Source organism: Misgurnus anguillicaudatus, chromosome 20 (assembly GCF_027580225.2).
Source record: "Misgurnus anguillicaudatus chromosome 20, ASM2758022v2, whole genome shotgun sequence".
NCBI classification, from domain to species: Eukaryota; Metazoa; Chordata; class Actinopteri; order Cypriniformes; family Cobitidae; genus Misgurnus; species Misgurnus anguillicaudatus.
In genome coordinates, this window is record NC_073356.2 from 689,642 (window position 1) to 704,581 (window position 14,940).

The 14,940-nt window shown below is 38.0% G+C and overlaps 2 protein-coding genes across 2 annotated transcripts; one reads left to right on the forward strand and one right to left on the reverse strand.

Annotated features, from left to right (window-relative positions):
* Positions 1-713: 713 nt before the first annotated feature.
* On the reverse strand, positions 714-4,267 carry LOC129455611 (uncharacterized). The gene is made up of 2 exons (XM_055220380.2): positions 1,830-4,267; positions 714-1,640 (listed from the first exon to the last, which is right to left on the reverse strand). Exons 1-2 carry the CDS (start codon positions 2,151-2,153, stop codon positions 1,260-1,262), a joined length of 705 nt encoding a protein of 234 aa, XP_055076355.2. The 5' UTR covers positions 2,154-4,267; the 3' UTR covers positions 714-1,259.
* A 752-nt stretch (positions 4,268-5,019) lies between these two features.
* tmem200b (transmembrane protein 200B) lies at positions 5,020-12,151 on the forward strand. The gene is made up of 2 exons (XM_055220379.2): positions 5,020-5,422; positions 7,674-12,151. Exon 2 carries the CDS (start codon positions 7,716-7,718, stop codon positions 8,907-8,909), a length of 1,194 nt encoding a protein of 397 aa, XP_055076354.1. The 5' UTR covers positions 5,020-5,422; positions 7,674-7,715; the 3' UTR covers positions 8,910-12,151.
* Positions 12,152-14,940: the final 2,789 nt, after the last annotated feature.

Genomic DNA, 14,940 nt, shown 5'->3' on the forward strand with positions numbered 1-14,940 from the left:
TCCATGTAAAGAAACACATTACAACATATTACAGTTGTTTGTTATTGCTTAACACACATATTATCAAACCGTATTCTGCGCAAAACACAAACTTCATGGTAAAAGTTATGAAGTCAATCTCATATTCTCCTATGGAAAATTACTTTTGACTGATGAAAATACATGACAAACACCAGGCCTACAGTACTCCCTAGCCTTGCAAAATACCGGTGAAATTATAAATTAATTCTTCAGTTTCACTTTAATTGGAAAAAGAACCTTAATGTATTTCCAATGACCACATTTTGAATGGAAGTTTCTTTTATTCTCGGTCTAAAAATTTTAAAGGGTGTACATTACATGAAGCAGTACAGAAAAACAAAGTATGTCAATGATGTGAAGTACATAGTTGTGTGTTTTCATACTCGGAATCTGATTAAATCGGTTCAAATTGAAGGAATTTTTGTTGAGTTTTTCAAGACACATTGAAAAAATTTTACTTGTGTTAAGTTTAATAATCTAACTGTGTATCAGGTATGTGGTTTACCAACCGAGGCAAATAAAACCACTTTTACGTGTGTTAGCATTTGAGAAATGCTGTAATATTCAAGTTTGAAAGGCAAGAATGAATGCACAATGAATAGTGCAATATTACGAAGACAACAATGTTTTTTTCTTTAAACGTTTTATTAAACAATTCTATTATTAAATAGATATTAAAAGTCAAAATAAAACACTATAAACATGAAACTGGTGTAGTAGCACACAATTAAAAGTGGCAGCACAGTTTATTTCTGTTGCCGATTCAAGTATGGAATACACATATACAAACATTAAAAGGTAATACAATAAAAATGGAACTTGTGTAACGTAATGAGAAAAGTGCACACAAACGTGGCAGCACAGTGTATGTCTGCTGCTGTTTCAAATATTGAAATATACATATATAGACATTAAAGGGAATTAAAATGAAACGTGTGTAATGTAATCAAAAAAGTGCACACAAACGTGGCAGCACAGCTTATGTCTGTTGCTGTTTCAAATATTTCAATATACATATATAGACATTAAAAGGAATAACAATGAAACTTGTGTAATGTAATGAAAAAAGTGCACACAAACGTGGCAGCAAAGCTTATGTCTGTTGCTGTTTTCAGTATGGAGTATAAATATGAAATATACATAGACATTAAAAAGGTAGTCCAATCAAAAAACACTAGAAAAATTAAACTTGTGTAATTTAAAAACAAAGTGCACACAATTAAACGTGGCAGCACAGTTTATTTCTGTTGCTGTTTATCGAATAATAGTTTATAGATGTCGAAGATGGCCTGCGGCCGATGTTCATCGGGCAATCGACGCAGCATGTCCGCAACAGTTTCTCCAAACCGACTGTATTCTTTCAAAAGTTTGTTCTGGAGTTCACAACGACGGGCCTCCAGCAATTCCAGCTGCTTGGACAAGTCCTCGTCCGGTTCTCTCCTCTTTCGCTTGTGCGTTGATTTCGGGCTAGTGAAAAGAGGAGATGGCGGGCAGGCCGAGCTGGACTCTGGGCTGGAGGACGATGCCATCGACTGGGTTTGCGTCTCCTCTGCTGGCGTGTACTCTGTCGGCGTTTCGTCACCTTGTGAGCTGGCCACGACCCCGTTCTCATTTGCACTCTAGTAAAAACACGTAAACAATTTAATGAGCACGTTTTCGTACCAAATAAAGAACAATACCAACCGGGTCATGTAAGCAAGCAAGCAAACAAACAAACCAACTAGCTTGTTGGCTACTAGGCTAGCTAACGATCATCTGTACTAGACACGCTTTTATGCAACTCAAATAATCATGAAAGTTATATTTACCTCATGTTTGTCGTAGTTGCTTTCAGTCTGCCGATGCTTTACATGTGGTTCCAGCCAAGAAAGAAAAATGTAAAGTGCTGGAACTTTCTTTCCTCCTGGGTCGCCGCTCCTGGCACTGCCTAGCTTTTTGCGAAGTCGAACGAATTTGTCTCGCATGTTCTTCCATCGCTTCAAGCATTCGGTCTTCTCCAACCCCATATTTTCCACGATTTCTCGCCAAGAATTACTGGCCATCTGCGCATCTTTATAATGCGAAGAAGTTGTATCATAAAGATGGACGTATTTTCTAACTTCTTCAGCCAATCTCTCTTCGACTTGATCCATTTTTTTTTCGTCGCAAGCGGAAATGCGTAGGAGGAAATGCAACGCAATAAATAGGGTGGGCTTTTGGCCGGTGAGGGAGGGATTCTAGCCAAACAATCACAGCGCTTGCGGTCCGCGTAGAACTGACGCGCTGTTAGAAATTTTGTGAGGTGCGCGTCAGGCTACGCAGAGCTACGCACAGGCTACGGCGTAGGACCTACGCACGACTATAAATCGCCCTTCAGTCAGCGCTAACGCACTAAAGCGCATGTGCAGTCTCAAGCGTGCCTCCGGTTTCTATGGCGATGAAAACTGACTCTTGTTTATATAAAGTCACGGCCACGCGCTGCACTTTCTTTCTCCCATGTTTATAGTATTATTATCAATGAACCGTCTTTTTATATCTAAAATGTTTGCTACAAAGACGGTAGCAAATAACCAATGTTAATGCCAAGCCCATGTACTGAACGAGCAGCTCAAACTGTCAAACAGTCATTATGTAAGCTGAATCTACATACTTTATATAGAGTATACTTTTGAATCTAAAATAATTAAGGATTAAGCTCTTTTAATCTGCAACAGAGGAATAGAAAGAGAGGCACTTTTACTGCTTCTACACAAACCAATCAACTTTATAATCTTTAGACCTATTTATAATCCATAGACCTGCATTGTCTATCATTAATATACTATACATTTTATTGTATAAAGTTAGTCTTTCTACACCTTTCACAATGTTAATAAATCCATTTAAAGGGGGTCATATTCACAAGTTCATTCAGCTTTGTTCATGTCAAAGAGAAAGGAAAGAGAGTTTGGAGTGGTTGGATTTATGAAATTAATATAAATATTCAATAAATCAAAGTATTGCGTTATGGTCACACATTACTAGTTTTTTTGTCACATGTATAGCATATTTTAATTACATCTTTAGAATATGCATTACCTCTTTATTTCATACCATATCTAAATGCTAAAATAAAAGCAAATAAAAAAAGAATTTCTCTAAGTAAGACATATCGCAAGGCATATCGCCATCGCACCCACCAACAGAACTATCGCATATCGCATATTTTCTCATTATCGTGCAGCCCTATTACCAATAAAGAACCATTCCTCAACTTTTTAGCGCTCCTTACCTCCCCAATTTCTTTATGCAGAGATTTAGTTAGTTGGATTGGACTCCAGTCGTCAAAAGTAGTCCCCTCCTGCAGTAGTTTGATAAATACCTTGATCTCAACTTCACTCCTTTTCACCGTTTTTATTCCTTTTTCAATGTCACTATTATCTGATTCATCTCTATCTTTATTTTTCCGTTTTCTCTGTACTACTTTCCATTCTTCCAAACTCCCGCGTCCAACATCCATCTCCCCATCCTCACTTCCTGATCCGTCACTTTCAAACTCCTGACCATTCACAGTCCAGTTGTTGCCAACCGCCTTAAGCGCCTGAAGTTCCCGATCCACCATGCGATCCACAGACAAACGTCCTCCCGCGTTCCCTTCCGCCATTCTACAGACTCAGCTCCCCCCGACGCAACTTCCTCGGATTACAGTGTTTCTCAACCCTGATCCTCAAGGACCCTCTTCCAGAATGTCTCCTTAATTAACACACCTGATTTAAATTATTAGCTTGATAGGGTGACATTCTGGAAGGAGGCTGATGAGTTGGTTCAGGTGTTTTAAATAAGGAGACATCTAAGGCCCTGTTTACACGTACATGGTTATTTTTAAAAACTGAGAGATTTACCTTCGTTTGTGCCCCTCGTTTACACGCAAACGGAGAACTCGCCTCTGAAACCGATTGTTTCTAAAAACTCCGGCTAGAGTGGAGATCCTGAAAATCTTCGGTTGCACATAAACTGAGACAAACGGATGTTTAAGCAGGCAACGTCACAGAGTATGCGCCAGAGCTCGCACCTACGTCAAAAGTGCGACCTATGTTTACATGTGACTGCTACTCTGAACGCTTCCAAGATCACATTTATGTTCGTGCAAACTCGTTTCGTGTGTTTGTATTTGCAAATAGAGCTGCTCCATTATGTCGAGGAGCAGAGACGAGTGCTCGGAGGTCAGCAATTTTACGCGTGTTTGACTTCATGCGGCGCTGCAAGAACCGACAGACGGATGATGTCAAAGTACTGCCGGTGATTGGCTTACGTGGGCTTGAGCGTCTCTTGACGGCAAATATGCACGTGTACGTGTAAATAAACACTTTTCTGAAAACTGACATGTGTGCACGATATTATTTTTGAAACCGGAGAGGTTGAAATGTCCGTTTATGAAAATAGCCATCCACGTGTAAACATGGCCTAAAACTTTCTGGAAGGGGGTCCTTGAGGACCAGGGTTGAGAAACACTGGATTACATGACCATGCTCCTCCTTTATTTAATTTAGTTAAATAAACTTCATTAAATGTCTTCCGAGGTAAAGCAATGAGTTTTTGAAAATACATATTTATATTAAACTCTAGAAATTAAAGCCGTAATGTTTTATAAGGTATGATATGCTGCAATGTCTGCCTGAAATGAATTTAACAAAACAAAATGAATTGTCTTTTGTTTGTAACATACGTGATGCGAAATGCAGAGACGATCTCAGTCCCATTATATTAAAGAAAAGACTGACGCTTTTATGTGTTAAGAGCGCAATAGATCCTTAAATCTAACATATTCATACTGAAAGCTAATCCAAATGATCATTTCAATCACTGCAATGGAACAATTTGTTGCATGTTTCCACAAGATGTCGCCATACTCAAGTAAGAAAAATGCATGTTTGTGGTTTATTTAAATACTTTTGCCAATGTGCTCAAGAGGTGTCACCCTTTTCATATTTTGTAACTTCAAAACCTTGTTGTACAGATATGAACGTATAAGTGATGTACTTTCTAAAACCGCAAACGGAGCGGAGCTATAAAAGCCTGTTGAGTTTAGGCTATAATATAATATCCTCAGATTATGTGGAAAGCGAAGTCGGGCCACTATACTGTGCCTCAAATAAAAGAGACGACGAAGGAGGCGCTCTCCTGAACACTTTAACAAGAGAGGAAATCAAGAAATTTGGACAGTGGTGAACGAGCAGACGGTGACTCCTGGTTATGGAGAGAAATTCCTCATTTCTGCCATTAGAAAGTCCGTTCTTTTAACCCATCACTGTCTTCTTTTGGAGAGGAAGAGCTGTCATGGGAGGCACGTTGCACTTCTCACGCGTCTGGATTGATGGTGAACCGCGAAACTTCACAGTGGATGAAGAACATCTCGACGTTGACGTGATACACTGTAACAAAGGCAAGTAAAACACATTCCTGTCATTGTCTTCCGAGGAGCGTGATAGCTACAGTTTTGTTTATGTAACCAGTATACAGCACAAAAATCATCACAGATTTTATCTATTGACTTGACCTTATTAAAGGTCGATCGGTATTTATTGTCACAGTCTAACATCAAGTTTGAACGAAAATTGATAGTCTGCGAACGAAAATGGAACTGCTTTAAAAGTCATATTTAATTTTGGGAATAAGTTTTGATTTCTTTGGTAATATTTGCATATGATGGACACTCGACAAATGTTTTATGCTGCAATGTCTGCCTGAAATAATGAATTTAATAAAACGACATTAATCGTCGTTTGTTTGTAAGAGTGTATGCGTGATGCAACATGCAAACACGATCTTAGTCCTATTTAAAGAAAAGACTGACGCTTTTATGTGTTTGTTAATATTACTAAAGGCTAATATAATTTTCACGAGGCGTCCTGCAGTGTCATTCAGAATTGATGAATGAATGTAGGCAAAAGAGTTTTTGAAACATGTTAATGCGGTATGAGGCGTGGTAAATGCACCAGGGTCAGGTCATAGTGTTCATGCATCACCACACTACAAATATTAAAGATTAACACGAACAGTCTCATTCTACCGGAAGGGGCCTCCATAGTTTTAGGAGATCTCTCGGTGTTAGTGTATAAAATAATGGTTCGATCTTGAACACCGTGATCAGGCAGGCACAGTTCGGATTTTAAGATCGATCTATAGCTGCTGTTTATAGACTGCTTTATATGATTAATTTTCACCCATTTGGAGACCAGAGTGAACAGCCATTAAAAGTAAAGCTGAACCTGGTAATGGAAAAAGAGGTCTGGATTTCATCAGTTCGATCTTTTGATGAATCAGTCCAAACATATGTGGCACTATACATTGCTTTTGTATGTGGATCTCGTTTGGAAGTTGACTGTATCATTGTTGTTAAATTTATGGGATATGTGGATTAGTTTAACAGCCAGAAAAGTCTTTAATAACAAAATGGCCACAACCTTAGTGTTTTCTTGCTTACAAATTCTACTCTAGTAGAACATCCAAAGCATTTCCCATGAGTTTAAACAAACCAAGCAAGTCAGCAGGATGGTAGGCTAAATGACATTTTCAGAGTTGTTGAAAAAAACCCTCAAACAGAGCATTTGTTCCAGAATGAATAAGCCACGTATAGTGAATTCAAACCTAGCAACGGTTGTTCGTTTTTTCCTCTTCAAGTGGTGTAGATTTTGTTAGATAATGTCCCTGCTGAAAAAAAAGCAATAAAACCATTACAGAAAAGTGTAATGGTTTTCATTAAAACACCCATAGGAATCACACTGCAAAAAATGTAAGAAAGTCATTTTTTGCATTTTTTTGCAGTTCATTAGCTTTTACCATTAAAACCACTAAACTGTAGTGTGTTTTGGGCCATATTCCATTAGATCCAATGCATAGAACCAATACAGACCAAGAAAAACCAATACACACTGTAGTGTGTTTTGGACCATATTCCATTAGAACCAATAAAATTCCCAATAAAACCATTAGAATTTTCTGTAATGGTTTTATTGTTTTTTCAACAGGGTTTGTTGAGGTACAACACATCTTACTTTTAAGAATGGGTATATTTATAATGTATGTGATGTATTTGTAGCATATGATTTATGTGTGATGACATCTAAACAGCTGTGAACATTTTTTATTGAAGTGTTTTATGTGTCTATACACATTTCACATCTCTTTCGCTTAAGTTATCTTGACATTTTTCATCTAATGATTTTCATGGATTTAATGTAGCATTACTTTGTACCAGATTTTTCTGGATATGATGTTGCTGCACAGCCTCTAATTGTGAAAGAGTTTAGTGAATTTTGTTTACACATGTGGTGTTGCTTTGGATGGCCGTCACACGTTTTTCCTTCAGATGTTCAAGACCATGTGACTTTATATGATCTAAGCATTTATTAGCAAACAAAAACACTGCAACTGTTCTCATAAATTATTTAAAACAACACTGTAAATTAAATATTAATAAAATAGCAGACAGCATGCTTAAAAGAAAAAAAGAGCTCCAGGGATCATTAGTATTAATTTGTCGTTCAATATACATACAGTGTAAACAGATTAGTTTGGAGGTTCAGAAACAAGCATTACTGGTTAAAAAGACGTTTACATAAGCCTTTTGACAAAAATTAGTATGCATGAGTTTAGCCCTTACCATGCTGACCCTTTTACTTTCGCTTTTTCAGACTCCCATTGGAGTGGGGTGTGCACTGGACCAGCCTAGGGCAATGAGGAGTCATAAGTCCAGTGACCGGAAATCACCTTCCCGTCAGCGCCTGCCACGTTTTAGTCTTCACTCCAGGAGGAAGAAGGAAGGTGTGATACAGGGAAAGCTACGTATTCGCTCCATGCCTGGTGCCTTTCTGGTGCTTGGTGTGGTGGTGGTTATTATTGGCACTGCGCTTGCCGTGGCAGGCTACTGGCCTTACCGTGCCCATCGTGCAACACTGGACACTGTAGAGGAAGGGTCCTCCGGCACTTCAGGATGGGGAGTAGGGTCCAAAGGCCTTTTATCTGCAGCAAGTCTGGTTCACAGTGAAAGGATGAAATTACTGGGTCCTGTCATTATGGGAGTGGGACTCTTTATACTTATTTGTGCCAACACGGTCCTCTATGAGAATCGTGATAGGGAAACTCGAATGCTTCTGGCTCAGATGAGGAGTGTGATCTGCTCAGTTTCTGCAGCTGTTCCTTCGGCAGACCTCTTACAGGTGAACTCTCTTGCCAGGCACTACCAATGGGTCAGCAGTTTACCTGCAGCCCACCTGAACATTCTCTGCTTGCAGGAATTATCCAGCTCAGAGCCACTACTCCAAGTGAAGAGCATAGATGAGGAGGAGAGCGTACAGCAGCGGGAAACCATGCACACCGAGGTCCTTCATCATCAGGACTCTTCGTCCACCTCCTCCATTCATTCATCCAAATCCTGCAACATTAGCAAAGTAATTTTTTGTGATGAGGAGCAAGGGACCACCCCTGGGCTTAATTTGCGGCTAGAAAGTCACTTTGGACTCAGCAACTGTGTTACTGCGTCCTCCATGTCGACACTAGGTGGGGAGGACTGCGAAAGCTTTTCCATCCCGAACAGAAGATCTTACAGCATGAGCCACAGGACTAGACCACAAATAATTCCATGTAATGTGATGCATACAGAGGACAAGCCCATGATCTCTATGGGTCACCACAGTCTGCTTCCAAGACAATCCAGCTCTGAGGTGTGCGTGAGTATGGTTGGGTTTGACCTCGAACTTAAACCTATGGAAGAACAGAGGCACCGCAGCTGGCCTAGGCTAGACCTCAGAAATGTCAGGAGGTACCTAAAGCTTGAGAACAAGGACGACTCTGTTGACAGATTACTGGACCAGCTTGAGCAACAATGCTTACAGCTGGACAAAAGCTATGGCTCGGGTCCTTTCCAGTGAGGCGAGGGTAAACGATTTCTTCAGGGTTAATGGACTGGCAAATCTCATGGTTATATGGACGAGCCTTACTAAAAGGTGATGCACACCTGGAATAACCAAACCAGAAATGGACACAAGTTTCTGGTGGATGTTTTAGCACAGCTTCGGCAAACCCTTTAAGCTGACCGATCTCCAAGAACAAACCAGTTCTCTCACTTGACTAGTTTTTGCTTAACTGGTGTGTTTTGAGATCTGTGGAGTATGGAAATGTTCCCCAAAAGGTATTTAACTTGGTCCACGCTGCTCTTAATGGCATGGAAATTTGAATTCACCTCAAGGCATTAGCTGGGGCGGAGGTCTTTTTAAGACATGGTAACATGCTAAACAGCTTAAACTGCATGAATCCTATATTCTGTGTAAATGGGGAACAGGTGAAATCAGTTTGTTATTGTTTCGAAAGCACTACTTGTTTTCACGACACAGTAAGCAGAATTTTTGAAGCATCACAAATATACGAGGTAAAATACATCATTGATACGTAAATTCAAAGCAAGACTTCGGAAGTTAAGTTAGCCAGAAGCATGATCCCAGTGTTGATAATTACTAGAGGTTTACTTTGAATTATAATGAGATTTGTGCAAATGGATAATTCCGGTATTTTGACCAAAATAAATTGATTCTTCCATTTAATTTATTAGGTTCTTCCTTTGCACAGAGCATCTCTCTTCACATATTCTGTTCCATCTCTGCCTTATGGCAATCAAACAGAACAGGGTTGTCTTCGCTTCATTTATGAAGGTGTTCAGTTTTTGCATGCACTAATGCGGGTACATACTGTAATTGCTTACCCTTTAGCAGGCGGAGCTGAACCCAGCTCCTCCTTTTTGCAGTGAGAATGTGTAAATTCAATCTGTTTTCAAAACAGTCAACTGTCTCTATTTTGTCTGTGTAGCCTGTTTTTTGTACACAGTGTTGTATGCCGTGTGTTAATGTACTGAGCAATATCCACAATCTGACTGACAGATCAGTTATTGTGTCAGACCCTTTACACATTTGAATTGAATTTCCATGCCTGTGTTGCAAATAAAAGTAAAAACAAAACCTTGTTAAATGTATTTGCCATCAATGCACTGCTTTGAATGCAGTCCTGCATGCAGTATTGGGCTAGTTACTAAAAAAATGTAATATAGAGTATTACTTATTAGTAGTTATTATTTTCAAAAGAATATTATTACTTAATACTCCCAGTAACGGTGATTAGTTACACTACTAGTTACATTACTATTCCATTACACCCCAAAAAATGGTATCCATGAAATCAAGTTACAGATAAATAAAGAGTAAAACTAGCTCAAACTATTTTTCTTCTGTAATTTAATAATGCAGTACAGGGCTTAAGCTGGTGGAACCAACTAAACATGTTCGCAGAACGATAAAGAGCTAGCTTCCTGCGTTGGTGACGTTGTGACAAAAAGTAACTAGTAACTAGCCATTTTTTGGATGTTAACTGTAATGTAAAAAAAATTTAATTAGTTACACTACTGGTAACCAGGAAAAGTATAATATTATTACAGTAACTAGTTACTAATTGCTGCCCAACACTGCTCATAATATGTATATTTACCTCAAACATTTTTGTCTTTACTGTACCTTTTTCTGGAATTAATTTCACTTAAACTGTTTAACATACAGGCTCTGCTTAAGAAATTAGAAAATCTCTCATCTTGATTAAGAAACCATGTCCTGGTATCTTCTATTAAAGAACCACTAACAGGTAATTGTGATATTTTTGGCAGTTTTTTTAATCGCGGTATGCATCTTGGCATTTATTCATTTTAGCAGTTGTTTATTGTTAGTGTTAGTTCATAGACTGTGCAACTAATGTTAACAGATAAAACATAATTTTACATATGATTTAGTAAAGGTGGTTAACAGTACACTTACTGTTGAGAGGAGCCCCTTTTGTTTCAGGTGGAGGGATACCAATAGAACAGACCTAATGCTGTTTGAGGGGATGCGCAGTCTCACGTTGGTGTCCTCTATATTTTAGGTTGCTATGAAGTTTGTTTAAAATTAGTAAATTAAATATTTATACTTAAAACAATTCAGAATCAGATTTCAAAATTTCAGCTGATTCTTCAAAGTCTAACCATAACATTTGCATAAAGAAATGCAATTGGTCTTCTTTGCTATTGAATTTTTAAATTGCCTTTTTATTTCTACAGTGTATCAATATCGCCTATTAACGATTGCAGCTCAGCCTTGCAATACTAAAGTCATTGGTTTAATTTCTGGAAAACACCCACTGTGTACTGTAGGTCTGGAGACACCAGTATATAAATGCTTATATTTTTTTACTCTTAATACAAATTTAAAATTACAAGTTATATTATTAGATTATTGTATTAAAACCATGTCATCCCAACATGATTTAGGACTTTCTCTAAAAAGCATCTATTTTCAATAGAAGCAAGACAAGTTGACCTTTTGAACAAAGAAAATTAAATGAGCAATGTTATACGAATAGGCTAACATTTGATTCATGCCTTATAAAATAAATAAGAACAATTTATATGAATTTATATCAAAATATTGTATCATTTTTATCAAAGTGGTCTCCAGGGGCGTCTGTAGACCCCTTTGTCAAGTTTAAGTTTACGTGATTTACCTTATTTGGCAGTGTATGCATTTACATTGATCACAGCAAAAACTGATCTATATGCAATGTATAGTAACCCAATTCACGTTTGTACAAGCAAAACAATCACATTTGAACTGAAACATCATCTGTGTGACACAATCGCATTTTATTGCTGTTTGTGTTTCCTTTCTGCATAGCAAATCAGCACAACGAAGTCCATGAGATGGCATGCGATTGAGTTATCTTATGAAAACATGATGAAACTAATGCACGTTTCTCAACAATATCAATAATCTGATTTTGACTCGATCACTACTTGGCTACTTTAGATGGACATCAGAATGTTTTTATAATTTTTTGAGAGAAAGTAAATGTTTTATATGTTTGCAAATTGTATGCAATTTATGCCTTAATGTTAATAATGTTCACCAAATTGTATGCAATTTATGCCTTAATGTTAATAATGTTCACGTTAGAAGTATGTGAAGATACTTTAATATTTTTTTGAAGCTTGTGTTAGAAAAAGTAATGGGTGGCCTGTACCCCAGTAGAGCTTTATGTGCCACACATTTTAAATCCACTATCTACCCAATAAATAAAAATCAAACATTAACAAAAACATGACAAATGACATTTTTTGTGCATTTGGTTTATTGAGTTGTAAGTAATAAGCGAAGTTGGAGTAAGGTTAACAGAATTACAAATTCCCTGTTGAAATTATCCTCAGCAGTGTTTTTGTCAGAAGCCAACCCCACCCCCCACCCCCCCCCCATTAGATTTGAGACTTTATATGACTCCTCCTGGGCAGGTATGCAGTCTCTCATGATCTCTTTTAATTTAATTGGTCATTTATAAGATGGCTTCTGCAAATCTAACAGCTTGTAATGCTAGCAGGCAACGAGTAACAGGAGGCACAGCAGAGGATTAAGACACAAAACTCTTTTGTATATGTTGTTTTAAACAACCTTAATGTTTCTCATCCAGTATAAATAAACATAGAACTATTATTTTTTTATTTTATATTTTTGATTCAATTTGGCCTTTTTTGTAAATAACTTTTATGGTGTCCTTATTCCAAATAAAAAGATAAAATGCTGAAATGAGGTAAGGGTCCTTTTAATATATACGTTTTTAAAGTAGGTTTAAATTCACTAGTTTATTCACAAACATGCATGTAGTAGCTGTATGTAGTACTGTATGTAGTAGCTCATTTTGCAGCGTTGTTGAGAATCTGGTAAATAATTGTGTTGTACAGATACATTATCTACATTATCTTCAGGCAAACGATTATTATACACCAGTAGTGCATTAAAAACGTTGGGCAAAAGTTTGTACAGTTTTAGGCTGCCTGTTGGTACCTTCTTTACAGAATCCATTAAAAACACCACTTCTCTCTGCTAAACACCACCAGATGTGACCCACACAAGTCTGAGAAAACATTTTCAAACCGATCTGTGAAAATAAACATTGTGGATCATAATATGACCTGTTTACCTTACACAGTGAACTGCAGGCCATGTTTTTTTTAAGTGGATAAGAGTTTTATAAGATATATCATGTGACTCTAAGCTTGGATTGAATGCATGCTGTTGGAGGTTGTTTATGTGTGTGTGTGTGTGTGTGTGTGTGTGTGTGTGTGTGTGTGTGTGTGTGTGTGTGTGTGTGTGTGTGTGTGTGTGTTAGTAAGGAGGTTGTCTAAATGGCCTGGGTGTAATTGTTTTTTACTGCTGCATGTCCCAGAGGCAGTCTCATTGGCTTGTGTGGAAGAAGTCAATGGGTTCCAGGTGCGAATCGACATAGCTTAAAAAGATAATGTCACAGAAAGAAAGGAGAAGAGAAATCCGGCAGTCCTTGACTGAAAACGCTGTTTTTCTGGTCTTTTTCTTCTTGGGTATGTAAAAATGTCTTAAATTAAAAGACAAATGAGCCATTCAATTCTATTTATTTATGTAGCGCTTTTCACAATTGGTAATTGTTTCAAAGCAACTTTACATTAATAGAAGCAGGGAAAACACAGAAAAATCGACAGACAACATAAGTAGCAAAATACAGTGGCTATGAATAAGCAAGCGTATAAGCCAATGTTGGCTGACTCCCCAGGGTTGAAAAAACCCCTAGGAGAAAGAACGTTGAAGAACGGCCAGTAGATCAGTGGTGTGTTAACCTTCACGGCAGCCGGAGCTGGGTCTGTTTGTCTCAATGTCCTCGGGATCCAGGACAAGACAGGGAGAGAGAAACAAATCCTGTTAGCGTAGGGGCCGTTCGCATGTAAAGCAAGTGTCACACAGTGTTGTGGTTTAATATCCGCTCGGTTCCAGACAGGCTAGCTATTGCGGCATTAGTGTATTACCCAGATGAGTAATGTGAATGCTTTGTTCAGTACACGCTAACTATTGCGAGATAAGTACATTTACTAGACAAATTATGTGAATGCTTTGTTAAAGAGAAAAGTCTTAAGTGTAGACTGATCGACTGTGTCTGATTCTCGGATATCAGTTGTCAAATCATTCCAGAGCTTAGGGGCTAAGTAGGGAAAGGATCTACGACCTTTAGACACTTTTGATATCCTAGGGATAATTAAGAGACCAGCATTTTGTGATCGCAGTGTACGTGATGGATTGTATTCTGATAGCAATTCTTTAATATACGAGGGTGCTAGGCCATTTAAGGCTTTGTAGGTGATTAGTAATATTTTAAATTTTATGTAATATTAAACTGGTAGCCAGTGTAAAGATGCCAGAATTGGACTTATGTGGTCATACTTTTTAGATCGAGTAAGCACTCTGCGGTGGCGTTTTGAACCAGCTGTAACTTGTTTACCTGATTTACGTGACATCCCCCGGGTAACGAGTTACAATAGTCTATTCTAGAGGTTATAAAAGCGTGGATAAGCTTTTCTGCATCTGATGCAGACAGCATATGGCGTATTTTTTAGATATTTTTTAAGATGGAAGAATGCTGTGCGGCAGACGTTAGAGATATGACTATCGAAGGAAAAATTGCTGTCAAACATCACACCTAAGTTCTTAACCGTGGAAGATGGCACCACAGTGCAGCCATCTATGGCCAACTTGTAATCTGACATATTATGTTTGGAGCGATTTGGTTCAATAATAAGTATCTCTGTCTTATTGGAGTTTAGCATAAGAAAGTTATGTGCCATCCAGTCACTTATATCGCTAATACAATCTGTTAGTTTATAGAACTGGTGTGTTTCGTTAGAATGTGAGGAGATTTAAAGCTGGGTATCATCCGCATAGCAGTGAAAACTTATGTTATGTTTCCTGATAATGTCTCCTAGAGGTAACATATATAAGGAGAACAAGACAGGACCTAAAACTGATCTGCGTACGCCATATTTAACAGAGGAGTGATATGACTCTTTCTCATAAACAAAATGATGGCAATTTG

Bases quoted from the DNA above. Each gene is read 5' to 3' on its own strand.
- LOC129455611 (XM_055220380.2), bottom strand. From the start codon at position 2,153: ATGGATCAAGTCGAAGAGAGATTGGCTGAAGAAGTTAGAAAATACGTC. The intron at 1,641-1,829 runs GTAAATATAACT...TGTTTTTACTAG, and splicing joins GCAACTACGACAAACATGAG to AGTGCAAATGAGAACGGGGT.
- tmem200b (XM_055220379.2), top strand. From the start codon at position 7,716: ATGAGGAGTCATAAGTCCAGTGACCGGAAATCACCTTCCCGTCAGCGC.